Below are 15,371 nucleotides of genomic sequence, written 5' to 3'. Positions count from 1 at the left end.
CAGTGCAGCCATTGCGGAGATATGAGGATGCAGATGTTTCTCGCTCGCTGCTCCCAGATGAGGTGTCATTACCCAGGCTTGGTCTCACACCTGCTGTTTCAGCCCATGTCTTCAGCTGGGTGACTGACTGTGGGCCGGATGCAAAGGCACACTCCAACGTGCACTCTGTGTCTATTGGTTGCCGCTGTCTCCTCCAGGCTTGTGCTTATCTCGTGGTCACGGCCAGGCAGAGACACCTGCGAATGCTGTGGATTAGCAGGCTGCCCGGGGTAGAGCATTTAATGCAGTGCCCCGAGGATCCTGGGCTGAAGGTATATAGACTGAATAGTGAAGCAAGCTCAACACAGGCATCTCGGGGGCCTTAGATTGAGATCAATGACTTCTCAAAGCCCCCATATAAAACATTCAATGAAAGAGTCATTTGAGAGATACGGGTAAACATGCTTTGATTACAATGGAGGAAAGGGGAGTGTGTTTGTTCTCTTAAAAGACTCGCTGAAACAACAACCAGGCTGCTTGTTCTCCTTTGTCTTGGAGGTGCCATGTTGAATCTCCACTCTTAATTAATTTGGTGAGCACAGAGAGGGAGCGTTTGTCACCCTTGCTCTTGCCTGTTAGTGCTATTTGTCTCCGGGTGACCTTTGATTTCACACCGCATTGGTTTTCTCCCGTTATGGACAAGAGGCGTTTTTTTCGCTGACAACAGAGGAAACCTTATCTTTTAAATAAGTAATTCCTCAACTGCTCAGTGAGTTCACCGGCAGCAAAATATTGGGATTGCTGAAAAGGCAGGCACAGATGCACGCTGGGGAAAAGATCTCTCTCTCTCTCTCTATATGCTCCTGCACCTTCGCCTATCTCTCATTAAAAATTCCACAACACAGTGTTTGAACAAGGCTCCCCACACAATAGTATATTCCACAATGCTGCAACAATCCTGCTTTATTTGTGGACACAATAAATGTTTGTTTTTCTTTTGCTTCCCTATATAGGTTGGTAAGTTTTTGGGCTTTAAACCTGGACTGTTATTGCAGGCGCTGTTGTTTGCGGAATCAGTTGTTTTTGAGGCCCTGTGGTTACGAGACCTTTGTGGGTGTATATGGACAGCTCTGGGTTTGGCATCTGTTCCGTGTGACTTAGGAGGCACAGAGGGGGCTGGTTTATCGTTGTGGGGTTTAGGCAGTGACACAATAGCGTCAGCCAGGCCTCCTTGGCAGCGACCAGGGCCCAGAGCTTTAGGATTCTGGTAAGGGAGCATTGATTGGGGTGATGGCTGGAGTGACTGAGAGATGGGACGGATGAGGGAATTGCAAGGGGATGGATGTGTTGGCACCTGGCTCTATGGGTTCTGGCTGGGTGCTGGAGCAGTCTCCAGTAACACTGATGCATGGCCGTGAATTATATTATGCCTTGGCAGCTGCTTACTCCCAGATTCATCTCAGCAGTCATTGGGTTATTTATTTATTTGTTTCCACAATTTTTCAAAAGCATTCCCATGCAAAAAGAACACAAAAAACCCCGACCCTAACAAGATTAAAAAATGAGGGTGATTTAGAGCATTTTATCTAATGCGTGTTGGTGCAGGTAAAGGCATTATCGCAGCTTGCAAAGGTGTAGCCGCTAAATTCTGATGGAGTGCTTTGTCTCTGCCCAAATGTCACCGAGTGGGAAAAAAGAAGATTGTGTGGCAATGTACAAGACGGTTTCCTCTGAACACCTCTTGAACACCTGTCTGGAAACCTGCCGGGACAACACCTCATTCAATGGCTGCCTGTGAGCTGTAGCAGCTCGGGCTGCTGGAGATAGAAGTGATGCCTTGGGCTTTTTGTTCAACTCTGACATGGCTGTTCGGACACCTTTGTTCTGGGAGGAGAGGCCCTTTCACAGCGTGCCCGGGGAACAAATTGAATCTGGTTGACAATTAATAGCCGTGCGGCGTGTTTAATTAAGAGCATGTAGCCAGCGAGCGACGTGTGGGAGATAAACAGAGGAAAGCTGCACACAGCCAGACTGGGCTCACAAAGGAGCAGGCCATTGGAGCGTCTGGTTGATCGATTCCCCACCGTCTGCAGAGAGCAGCCTTCACAAAGAGCAGCCTGTGCCTCTTCTCTCAATGGGCCAAACTTTTAGAGGGGAGAGATGTGAGACTGATAATGCACACGAGGCAGATGGGAGTATGCAGATAGAGGCAGGAAAGTTGAGGAAAAGTTGGCTCAGAGAAAAAAACAGAATGCAAGTGCAACGTATATACAGATGCAGAGATGTAGTTATTGATATGGCTTCAGTTTGGTGCGAATGACCTTGAACGTGGGGGTTAGTGGTGTTAAGCATCATCGCCTGGAGCTCATGTAAATGGTGAGTGTTACATGGATGTTGGGGTATTCCGTTGGGGGCGGGGGGGGACATGCATAGCAGCAAGCTGGTTTGACTTCAGGCATCTGTGACCTTCACAGTCCCACTTTCCCGTTATTGTAACATGAACACAAAGCGGCAGAGAGCCAAGAGAGACGGAGACAGAGAGAGAGAGAGAAACGGAGAGAGAGAGAGAGAGGAAGAACACTTGACAGTTTGTCTGATAGGCCAAACAATACCAGACATGGCCGGGCGATGCACTGGACAGATATCTACACACACACATAGACACAGACACACACACATTCATATAGACACAGCACACATACACACACACACACACACACACACACACACACACACACACACACACACACACACACAAACACACACACACACACTTCAATTAAAGAGAGCCCTCCTCCAGAACTAACAATCACATCAGTCAGCGAGATGGCAGCAGCTGAGATGAGATAAAATGAGAGCAGTTCATATGAGGATTTGACTGATACTGTATGTGGCTGCCTGCGTGTGTACGGCCAGTGTTTGCTTGCTTGCATGTATGTGTGCATGTGTGTGTGCATGTATGTGTGCATGTGTGTGTGCATGTATGTGTGCATGTGTGCGTGTGCATGTGGTCTGGCTGGACGTGTGTGTGCTGACAGGCGTACCGAGAGATGACAGGAACAGAAAGGGAGTTGCAGGAATGTAACTTGTTCATTTAGGAATTAAAAGGGTGTGTGCATTTGTCTGTGTGTGTGTGTGTGTGTGTGGATGTGTGTGTGTGTGTGTGTGTGATGCCTTACAGACTGTACACAGGAAGTAGCAATAAAGGATAAAGGCATGATTTTGACAGACAAAAGGCTGATCCTTTCATGCTGACGAGTAGTCGGGGAAAAAAAGAGTTTCTGCAGGCTAATTGGCCTGAGCGGGAGATCTGGCCTTCCCTTTGGTGGAATTTCCGTCTTGTCTTCATGTCTTTTCTCTTTCTATCTCTCTCACTCGGGTGGAGAGTGTCGCTCTCTGTGGATGAACAAGACAGTGTGGGCTCAATATTTCATCCTGTTTCTCTTCACGACATATACTGTAGTCGATTAAAGACATAACATTTTGCCCTTTAACACATAATTTGCCTCTTCTTCAGTCTGTTTCATTGCCGGGCGCTGTCCTCCTCCTCCTCCTCCTCCTCCACCCCCTCCTCCCTTCTCGCCTTTGCTTCCGTCTCCTCTTTTCTTTGCTACAGTGAAGAGGCTTTAGTTTGTGTATCGCAATTTGTTCTCTGGTCTGAATGTCCTGCTTTTCTCTATCTAAGAGCTCTTTCACTCTAGTCAGGAAGAAACGTTAATCTAAACGTAACCCCACACATTCTCAGCACAGCAGGCTCCTTATGCAAACACATACAGATATGTCCTCCATATGCTCACAGGGACACGTGCATGACTCCATGGTCAAAGAGATGGCTGCAGTTTGGAAGGAAGACCTCTAAGTGGTCCTGGGGTGTGTTTTGGATTGAACGTTAGAAATCGGTTTCACGCAACGGTGCCCAAGTCATTTGGCTGCAGTGAATAGAGGAATTCAGAGGATAATGTGGGCATTAATTGATTCTGGAGCCTGAAATAAACAGACTCACAGGCTCACATGAGACAGAACTCCTTATTTGCGCTTTTCGTTTCCTCTCCCGTCTTTGGATGTCCTGCAGGGGTTTTAAAGTGATAGCTAACGTCATGTGATTGGTATGAAGCGTATATGGTGATCTTCTGCATTCCACTGTCTCTTAATTTAAACACGACGCCATCGCTCCTTGACTTTTGGGGAAATTTGAGTGATATTTGAGGAGATAGTGCCCAGATTCTTACAGTGTCTCCGCAGAGGAAGGGAAATCACACCTCAATTATATTTAGATGACATGTAATGCCCTCTCAGTGGACTTTTCACTGCAATATCTTTCCCGCACAAAGCATAAGAAAGCAACAAATGTAGCATTTATGTCTGGACTCTCCATCAAATTGTGAAATTACATTAGGACTCAAACAGACCTGCCGGCTGTTGGCTGAACAATCTGACACCGTGCTTTCAATATCTGCTGTCTACCAAAACAAGAGCATCTGTCAAACAGAAGACATACAGTGAAAAATTTGAACGAGCAGAGACCCGGAGGAGATCCATCTCCCTCTAATAACTTTGACCGCTCCTGCAGGTCTTTCCTTCATCTTTTTGGTGGACAGAAGTTGGGTTTGAGTGGGGAAAAAAAAAGTTCAGCAGCATGAGTGGGGTAACAGCCTGGAATCTGTGCAGTGGAGCTGGGGTAAGGTCGGCATCATGGAGGCTCTGCCACTCTCCGTTCTCCTTGGTTGGGCTGTCGGCGGGGGGGAACAGACGTCCTGCTGCATAGATGATGAAGAGGACATGCAGCGCGGACGCCAGAGGTCAGACAGCCACGGGGCGCCAGGAAGTGAACCTGGCCACTTCCCGCCGCGCCCCGTAGCGCGCCACAAAGCGTTCGCGTGCGCACACGTACACATCGCTGGCCGTTTCGCTAATGTAGTGCTATATATTTCTGCCAAGCCCTCAACACGTCTCCTAAGTCTTGCCAGAAGTTAAAGCCCGAGGGGAAGGAGGGATTTGAGGGGGGGAGGGAGCGAGAGAAGAAAAAGAGGTGTAATAGAATCATTACACGAGACACATCTCTCAAGGGTAAAGCTGTAGGAGGTCCCAAATGGGCTTTACATCAGCAGACACACAAACATCCATAGCACCAACCACAGGGTCACAATGCTGCCTAATATGGCTGGAAAAGATGTATTTTATCTCAGTCAACTTTATGTTCAACTCTCATTCAGGGTTCCAACACTTCCACATGATCTATTTCTACATAAACCCTCCTTGCGAGTCTTCCAGGTTCATCTTACACGGTGTTATACACTAATCTCTCTGCGTTTCCTCTTCTCTCATCTCTAACCGTCTTTGCTGCTGCTGCTCCCCTTCTCTAAACCAGATACAGGATGTGAGCACACAGGCGTTTTCTACACAAAATCCTTTACAAGTGAGCACGGCCCTCCTGAGTTGTTGCAGTATGGGAGGCGGTACCTGACCATTGTCGTCCTTCAAGGCCAAATAATTACATCCACTCGGCAAACGCTTGAGACAGTAGCAATGGCACAAGGAGCCAAAAGAATCCTGCTTCATGACAGCTCCCTCTCGGTCCGAGTCTCTGTCTTTTTCTGTGTATGTCCAATTCTCACATCAGTACACAGCTGCAGCTTATTATTCAGAGGAGGTGGAGGGGGAGACCTCGCCGAGTACAGCAGAACGGGATTTCTGTTTTTGTATATTTTTCCCAGTTAAAAACTCAATATCACAGACATTAAAGTAAAGTTTATTGGCAGAACGTATTCTCCATTTCAGTCTGTTGCTTTGGAATCCTCATTAGATTCTTCACCAGTTTTTAAACACTTGTTCTCTAAATATATACACATAAAAAAAATCGGTGTCTTCACCTGTTTTTATAATCCATAGCTTAAAATCTTTTTTTTTTTTATATAGGAAAGCCTTTTAATACGTAATTTTAACTTTTTTTACAAACATTTTTATTGATTTCACATTTGCAGTAGACAATACCATCAAAGACAGTTTCATTTCCATTTTGCATAACCCCATGCCCATCCCACCCATCCCAGAGATCTTCAAACATTTTAACAACAGTATAATATACCAGAACGGTTTTAGATAACACGACATACAGAAATAGATAAATAGATAAATAATAAACAGCTTTTCTTTTTAACAGACTGTTTGTTGCTGTGCTGAAAGGTGGCAATGCCTTTATTCTGATAAAAATCTATATTCTCTAATTATGTATTTCAGTGATAATGGCGAGAGCATTAGTGGTGCTGTAAAATGTGTTGACAGCGAAGTTGTGCTTCACATAATTTTTATATTTATCAAACGTCTCCGTGCACTTTTTATGTAAAACAATTCACCCCACGGGGAAGGACCCCTCTTCCTCCACTTTTCACGCTTATTATCTTCCGCTTGTATGAAAGTACTTAGTGTATAGAAGTGATATAGTAAACAAAAAGGAGAGTGCTGGCTGAGCAGCTGCGGTGGTAGCATTGATTGCGGGAGCAGGGAGCCGTGCAGCGAGAGGAGGAAGCTCCCCAGGAAAATGTCTCCTTTTTTCAGACCAGTCTTATGACCAGCATGCCAAGCAGAAAAGTGAAGCGAAGCATTGACCAGCTACTGGAAAACATCTAAGCTATCCAGGATCAATGCCAAATTGATCCCAGAACTATGTATAATGTAGGCCAGTGGACGGCTTGTCTCCCTCATCCCACTTCCTGTATGGCAAGACAGAGTCGGACCGCGGGAGCAGAGGAAGCACGTAGCCGAGCTCAGAGAGGAGCCTGAACTCAATCCTTTGTTTTCGACACACGGGAAGGCCTTTGTGGTTCAGGTGTATAATGGGTGTTAAGCAGCTATACTGACTGTGATGTTTTTCCTTCACAGTATTTTGTTCAGCTGTGATGATGCACTTTTCTCTCTCTCTCTCTCTCTTTCTTTATAATCGATCTGTTCATCAGTTGCCAAAACACAGGAGGGGGGTCGGTGTGGTTGTGAATAAGCTACAGCAGAACTACTCGGCTGCTCGCTCACAATGGAACAACAGAGTGGACACAGTGTGACTTCCACCACCCCCCCCCTTTCAGCATGGGCATCAGTGTGAAGCCCCCTGCTGGTCTTAATGAGCAGTGTGCTGGAGAGGGCATCTTTTTAACCCACAGCCGGGACTCGTAGAGCAGCCTTACTTCTCTTCAACAGATGCCAAGTGCAGCTGTCAACAGCTCCATACTCTATTGTTGCTTACTTTTACTTTTCCAACTCTCTCACTCTCTCTCGCCCTCTCTCTCTCTCTCTCTCTCTCTCTCTCTCTCTCTCTCTCTCTCTCCTCTGACCATTGGTCTTGATAGCACATCCACTGCATCCTATTATGGGGCCGTGCTCAAATAATCTTAAAGGCTAGCTGGAGGTTGCATCTTGCTAAAGCAGATGCACTATACCTCACTCCTTTCCCCCCAGCTTAAAAGAGTAATATGGCCATATGAGATTACATAGATACAGTGTGTGATACATTATTGCTTGTGCATTAAGAATTCATGAAGTATAAACAAAAAAAAAACAAAAAATGATTCAGCGAAGGCGCCTTTGCTTGCAGAATCGAAGTGAAGCACACTTTTTTTTAATCAACATACCTTCACGCTTCTCCTGCTTTAAATGCATTAATCATTGTCATGGAAAAAAAAAAAGGGCTAAACTTTGTTCCTCCTCTCTCCTTTTTGATTATCCTCTCGCTTTTCAGGAGCTCTCTCGCCCTCCCTCTCCATCCCTCCTTCAAGTACCTATCTCCTTCTCATCTGTGTCTAATTGCATTTGGATTTTTTTTCTCCTGATAACCGGGAGCTTCAGTACACCCCTCCCGACCCCAGCCCTCCACCGCCTTTCCCCCCCCCCCCCCCCCCCCCCCCCACAAACCCACACCAGTCCATTTGTGCCTTGCCCTGGGCAGGTCGGTTTCCTGGGCTGCCCTGGAGGAAATATCCGATGACCGGGCACTCCACAGCAAAACCCAGGTCATCGGGGAGGGCTCCTCTCACCGTAGCCCTCCCTCAGCCCCCTCTCATCCACTTCCTGCTTTCAAGTGCCAGGGCAAGGTCAAAGCTTTGAGGATGCATTCCCCAGACCTCACCACGAGGCAGGCTGGAGGCGCTGTGCTCTGCTCTCGACTTTGCTCCATCTATTCTTTCACATCTTCCTGCTCTCTCATATTCATTTCATTAGCTCGAGCTTTTACTGCAATCAATACTGTTGCTAAAGTTAGTTTTTTTTCTAATACTGCTATTCATTAAGTGCATGCCTTTTCATTAGTGTCACTAGAGCACGCAGTGTAACTGGAATAATACTGTAATGGACAAACATATACTGTAATTGTCTTTTTTCGGTGGTGAAGAGAGGTTTTAATGTCTGAGCTCACTGCGAATAAGTCATTGCTCTGGATTTAACATAATGTATGTATCTAAATTGTAGGTTTTAAAAACTAAATTAAATTCCCAATGATGGAATACTTTTGGTATTTTAATGGAGGCTTGGCAAAGAAGGAAGTGTGCTTCCGAGCTCCGGATCGTTCCCGCTCGTCATGTTCTGTCTGTTAAAATGCAAACGTGGATTCTGGAGGAGGGGGGGGGGGGTGGACATTATGGATGTTGCTTAGAGACAGGTGTCTGATGCGTCCGGAGATAATGCCAGAAGACACCAATTTCTCCTTCTAATGGAACGGCAACAGTTGTTTCAAGTGATCAGGTCTGTCATCCAAATGTTGCATCGTCGGTCCTCTCAGCACCTCCCTTTACTCCCATTAATCAAAGCTGGTAGAGAGAGAGAGAGAGAGAAAGGGAAAACAATCCAGCCTCATATTATCCGGGGGACAGTGACTGTACCGTGAAGAATCTCCATCAAACACTATTGTCATGTTTGACTGGAAGGGTGGGGTCTAAAGCGTGGGTGGGGAACCTCTTTCCTATCAGATTCCAAACTATATCACAATAACTTCTCTGCTGTGATGGCAGGAGCTGCTTCTTTTTGCTGAGGCATCTGATGTCAGATGGTAGTGATGATTACGAAGCTGATTCCAGCCAAAATGACCTGATGAAAATAATCCTCTCCTTTTATACACCCGTCATTTCTCCCTCATATCAAACTCAGCAGTAGTCCTCTTCACAATAATGGCAAGTTGGGCCGCATTTGTTACCTGTTGTTTTATTGCAGGCCAGATTTACTTAGGAACTATTTCACCCTCTCTGGTTCTAGCAGCTCCTCAGCATCAATAAGGCACTCCTTCAAAAATTCTCTGTCCTAATTAGGTGTTAGCTTGTCTGCTATTGGCTTGCTCACTAAAAGATGTGACAACGTTCTTGCAAACTAGACACATTAGCTTGTCTTTGTGTTTCACTTTTAATAATATGTGTCCATTTCTCTTGGACATGGAGTTGTGAGCACTGACACATAATTCCTATAAATCAGTTTCCTTCTACTTGACTGTGAACTAACCAGGAGGGACCAGCCTGAAGGACATAAATCCACTTAATGTCTAACTGAATAGTAATCATGCATTTGGTTCCGGTATTTCTAAGTTGCATTTTTTGCATTTTTGCTTGTAAGAATTGTCGAGCAGGCTGGATCAGACCCCTTGTCGAATTATAATCCCTTCAATTCGGCCATAGAAACATTTGTTCCTGAAACATTCAGATTGCAACCAACTGTAAGACAATCGAAATGTGTAATAAGTCAAATAGTGTTTAGATCTGACTGCCCCTGATCCCACATCTCGCTTCCTTGGCGCATGGAAGTGAAATGGGATGAATATGTTTGTGTCATCTCCAATTTCATCTAGGTATACATTTCAAAAGCTGATTCTCTCTGGAGAAAATGTTGTACCTCCAGAGTGAAAATATAATTTGAAAGGCGAGACAGTAAAAGCCAGTCATCTCAAAATGAAAATTTTCTTACGGTGGCTTTCCTTTTCACCTCAGCGGTTAAGGGAAAGGGGAGGAAAAAAAATTACATTGAGTGAGAGTCGAATAGGAGAGAGTGTGTGTGTGTGTGTGGAGGCTCTGAGAAGAGACAGAACTGGATGGGGAGACACACTGATGAGTAAAGGAATGACGCGTCCTGAAGAGCATGTTAATAACATGCCAGGCTCAGGCAGGTAACCAGTAATCAGACGCCGTGATTGTAGTCGACAGAAGACGGGAACACACACAAACACTCGCCTCTCCATCTCCGTCAGCTCTGAAGCCGCTCGACTCCTCTGTCATGTTCCGGGCTGGCCTCCTCTGCTAACAGTTTGTCGCAGCTTTTACAGAGACAAAGGAAACAAATGAGATGGCTGGCTTACAACAAACAGCTCTGGGTTGTTTCGTTCCCCTGGAAAACGAAGAGCCCCCTTATTGTTTTAGCCACCGTGTCAATTACACTGATAAAAGTGATTCTGAGAGCTCGTAAATGTAATACAGTTGTATCTATGATATTAACAATAAAAAAACTAAAAAATATAAAGTTGTCGACTTAATCTGCATCTGTTGAAAATACAAGAGATGATTTTTTTTTTCTTAACAATATGTATTTACGTAATCTCAACTAATCTTCTTTCATACAACCATGCAACAAACATTTTATTGTTGTATTTACTCTGCAAATTGGTAGGGGTCACGTTATTTCATGCATCTGCGTAGTGCTCTGCCTAATGTGGTCTGAGGTCAGGAGGCGGAGCTTCATTTTGGTTCAAACTTTCCACCATGGCAAAGGGTCACATCACCCACATTGATCACACTGATAAAAGTGATTCTGAGAGCATGTAAATGTAAATGCAAATATTGTCTTAAACACAATAGCTAAAAATCTGAAGGGTAGATGTTGAACGCTGTTAGTTTTGATTACCTACTGACCAAAATGTCACCTTTTTTAAAAAAGGTCTAAGAAGGTAACTACATTGCCTTGATTTTTTTAAGTAGATCAGCCAGGACATTTTTAGGAGTTAGTGCTTATATTCACTCTCTGGTTAGTTGCTAGCCCTTTGCTGATTGTTATTTATTTAGTTCGGGTTTTGGAAAGGGAGATTGTGGTTATAGAAGTTGTGCAGAATATACATCCTGTACAGCTACAGTATATCTAAACAGCACCTGGAGATAAAACCTCAGAGAGGATCACAACAGTGGGGGGTGCTAAGGCATAAAGGATGGAAATACAAACAGCCTTGCATGAGCCGGGCTCTGACCTGAAAGAGGCAGTGAGGTAGGAGCTGTGTGTACACAGAGGCTTCTCTGAATATTTCCCCAGTGACGGAGATGGGGCCAGAGGCAGTGAGGTCAGCAGATAGAGTCCAAAGCCCATTGACAGCTGCTGGTTTGACTTTGATACACCATCAGCGTTCAGCACGCCGCACCCCCCCCCCCCAACTCGCTCGCACTAACCCGCGAGCGTGTTTGCTCAACCCGAACGCACGCTAGCCTCTCATTATGCCGCCCATGCAGACTTTGTCTCTTTGCAGCTGTTTAATGGCCGCACGTCTGTTTTTGTTTGTTTCCTCACCATAAGATTATTGCACCTTTATGGTTGGTCGGGGGGTTGGAATAATCCCTGGCATCTGTTCCGAGTGGGAGGGGGGTGTGCAGAGAGCCAGAGGTAGAGGCTCGCTTCTGTTTTATTTATTTTTTTTTAAATACGAGACCGTGCGGCCCGCTATTTTATCCTCTGCCGCCGAGGCCGGGGCTGTGGCTCCATTTTTAAAGACAGGCGTGATGGAAGAGCTGTGTGCTAACGGGCGCCGAGGTCACCGGAGGAGCTTCCCGCCGCCGTTTATCCTCCGAAAATGAACACAGAATAGCAGGGATTAATCTAATCACTGCTCTGTTAGTCTAATTTACTGACAAATGTATGCAGAGCAGAAACTTTACGGTGACCCCGGCAGCATTATTTCTGAACATTGTAATTGTTGTTGACACATTTAACACAACGCATCCCCCCCGTGTGCCTCAGGAATTCTACAGAACAAGTTGAATCATCTCAAATTCCATCAAAAAGGTTCTGGACAATATCTACCGTCGTACTTTCACTTCTTTATTGTCTTTGAGATTCCTTTTTTTATTGTCATCAGAAGGAATAAAGGACAGTAGGCGCCCTGAGCTCCTCTCTACAGCCACATCCCCTTCCTATCTTTTTTTCGTAATTCAAGACTCCATCTTGTCAAGGCTTTCGCCGCCTCCGGTCGTTATGGCAGCAGAACAGGAAGTTAATCAACGCAGCATTATCTCCCAGCCTGCACCTGGAGGCGAGAGTGCCAGTCATGCTACCGCCCCCCCCCCTCTCTCTGGTGGGACCCCTGCCAGCCTGGGAACCCCTCACAACGCAGTACCCTGCAGCATCCCTGTGGGCTATCACCAGTGTGCTGTGTGTCGGTGCCAGGTCAAACTGGTGACACAGCCTTGATGAGCCAACCGGGGGCCGTCTTGCCGCGGCGCATACTTTACAGTGTGTGTGTGTGTGTGTGTGTGTGTGTGCGTGTGTGTGAGTCTGTGTCATGGGGAAAGACGGAAGCAAAGGGGACAAAAAATAACTAAATAAATTAAAGCTTGGCTCGGTTTTTGTGGTCTCTTTGTGCCGCCGCACACGTCTCATATTTTTCCAATTTCTGCTGTGGATGAAAGCCAGAGTGTTTTTTTCTGGAGACATTATTGCCCCGTGTGGACTCGCAAAGTAACAACACAAAGTCCCAGAGGAGGCTGTTCTCAAACCAAAAGCCTCAGACCGAACAAGACAATATTTGAAAAACCATATTCATACTTAAAGGCTTGTTGACACTCGGGCGTGAGGGAGACGAGCCTCCTCGGTGACTGAGAAAAGATGACGACGGCAGCAGGTTCAACAAATGTTTGCCGCTGAAGAGTGAATTGCCGGCTGTCGCTTGGTAATCATTAGGTTGTCTACCCGCATTCAAAGTGCTTTTATTTCTGCCCATTAGTTTGGTGAGGAAACAGACAGGTATGGTCGAGCGTGTTGCCCCTTAGACTCAGACTGATGTGGGCCGGGGCGAGTATGGGAAACATGAAAGTGTTTGAAGCATCTCTATTCATGCCAGTGGCAGTTTAGGCTTCTTTTCTTCTTTTTTTTTTTTTGACTTCAGTGTCTGTAGCATGACTTTGTGCAACAACCGACTCAAAAGGAGCAAGTACGCGTGCATGTCAATATTGTGAGACTGGCGTGTAATTATTATTCAAAGGTTAAAGAGAGGATTGATCCACGGAGGAGTGTCAAGGGCAGATCAAACGGATTTGGGGGAGTATCCGACCAAAAAAATGTTAAAAGCTGCTCGCGCTCAAACAACCGAGGCGTCAATCTCTCCGAGAGCACCTTGATGTCCTCCGAGGGAAACCTGATCAAAGCTTTTGTAACAAAGATGGTCTCGGATGATGATCTGACCTCCACTGGATTTCACTTCACGTCTTTCCCTTTTTACTTTTTAACCAGTCTTCATTTACCTGCCGGAGCTCCCAACCCCTCTGCCCCCTGTTTCCGTCTTCCCGCCGTGTTTGTGCTGCTGGTTCGGCTGTCTGAATATCAATGAAGCAGTCTCACCGATGTATTACAAACACCAGAGAACAGTGATTAAAGATGACAGATCTAAGCCTCACTCCCTTTCCTCTCTCCTCTCTGCTCTTTTCCACAGGAGATCGCAGCTTACTTGATAACGTTTGAAAAGCATGAAGAATGGCTAACGACGTCCCCTAAAACAAGGTAAGACAATTACACTGCTGCCCCTTTTTTAAAACACAAGTTAAAATTCATAGCCCTGAAAGTATGACATTCAGAGTGCCATAACTTCAATCTTTGGCTTTACATGTTTTTTCTCTCCTCACGACCGTTTCCCTTATGCACAACCTCATTCGAGTTCAGTGCAGGATGTCTAACGTTACAGGCTGCTTATGGCGGTTGAGAAAAAACTTTACCGTTTGCAAATAAATGATAGAATATTAAAATTGACTAATAACTGCCTTTTAGCAAGTTAATTAACACATCACACACTGGTGCCGCATCTCCTTTGAATGCTATGTTAATATGTCCCTATCTGTCTGCACATTCACCACTCGGCTCATAACACTGTTGGAAGCTGGAAGTTTGTTTTTTGGGTCAGACTTTACACCCACTTGGAACAAAATGCCAAGAGCTTATAGGGAATAGGGAAGCCAGTGCTGCAGTCGAATTATTTCCTTTAATGTGCGCGGATACATTAATGGCAAATTGGGAACACACAGAAGAAATTCAACGTCAGCAAACACTTGCGTTTAGTGGCTTGCATTTGCTGTGTGATGTCATTATGTAGAATGATAATTAATAATGCATGGGGCTGTGTAATAGCATCCCTCCACAGCTGACAGGAGCAGACGAACAGGTCTTTGTCTGAGTCGCTGGAGCTTATTTCTTTTTATTGGACAGCGCAGGGATTGACGCCCTTGGCCTCGGCTGTATTGTCTGTTTTAATGTTGCACTGTCAGACCACACAATCTCCTCTCTCGCTACAGCGAGTGCAGTCTGTTCACAAAGTATCTTCTTAACTAAAATGTACATGTTCATCCATTTGGAATCGGCTCAATATGTTAAAAAATGTCTGCCTCTTTTCTGTGTGAGCCGGACTTGCTGTGCCGACATTAATAGCCGTCCTCATGCATGTGTGAATGGACCCTGGGCTCACTGACATAGAAGCCATCCCTCACACATCCCTCTCCCCATCCCTCCTCTCCTCCACTGCCTCGGAGGGACATTGATAATAGTCCTGCATAAAGACACTGCCAATTAGAATATGTTCTCTGGTGTAATTATGGAGCATCGGGCCAAAAGAGCACTGAGCTCACCTGTTTTTTTTTTTTTTTTATCAAGAATGCCCTCTCGTCCCGAAGCCGCTCCTCCAACTCACTAAAACAAACTAATGTCAGGCTTATTTTAATCATGAGATTGCGACTGCATAATTGGTGTTAGACCGGTTTTAAGACTCTCTCCAGAACATACTGTGAGGGGGCTGCTATTTTGCCGTAGTATGGTAAATGACATTTAGGATTAACTATAACAGGGAAGAGAAAAAAGGCTGTGACAGGTGCTAAAGCATTACAAATGTCAGAGGGGTGGCATCCCCCAGCATGGAACAGCCTCAAAATGACACTGGAGTGAGGGATTTCTGATCAAGTCACTTTCTAAACAAATGGTCCTCAGGATGCTCATGGCCACAGTCTGTCAACACGGGCTTGTCTGTTACGCCGTGGCCTCAGCTGCTGCTGCCGTGCTCGGGGATTTCACCCCCGTGTCATGTCTCAGTGCAGGTGCTGATGTCCCAGTAAACGTGTCACCAGGGAGCAGCCTCTAGTGTACACCTGCAGATGACCTGACAACACGACAACACATTCCATGTTTTAGAGGAG

At 45.7% G+C, this 15,371-nt stretch overlaps 1 protein-coding gene across 1 annotated transcript in view; it reads left to right on the top strand.

Moving 5' to 3' along the window:
* Nucleotides 1-15,371, top strand: part of camta1a (calmodulin binding transcription activator 1a) — a 294,400-nt gene that overhangs the window by 113,623 nt on the left and 165,406 nt on the right. The window contains 1 exon segment of the mRNA XM_061075151.1: nucleotides 13,628-13,695. Coding sequence (XP_060931134.1) covers nucleotides 13,628-13,695 — 68 coding nt within the window.

This window comes from Limanda limanda, chromosome 7 (genome assembly GCF_963576545.1).
Source record: "Limanda limanda chromosome 7, fLimLim1.1, whole genome shotgun sequence".
Lineage (NCBI taxonomy): Eukaryota > Metazoa > Chordata > Actinopteri > Pleuronectiformes > Pleuronectidae > Limanda > Limanda limanda.
Note: the sequence above shows the minus strand (reverse complement) of the source record. Positions and strands in the feature narration are given on the sequence as shown.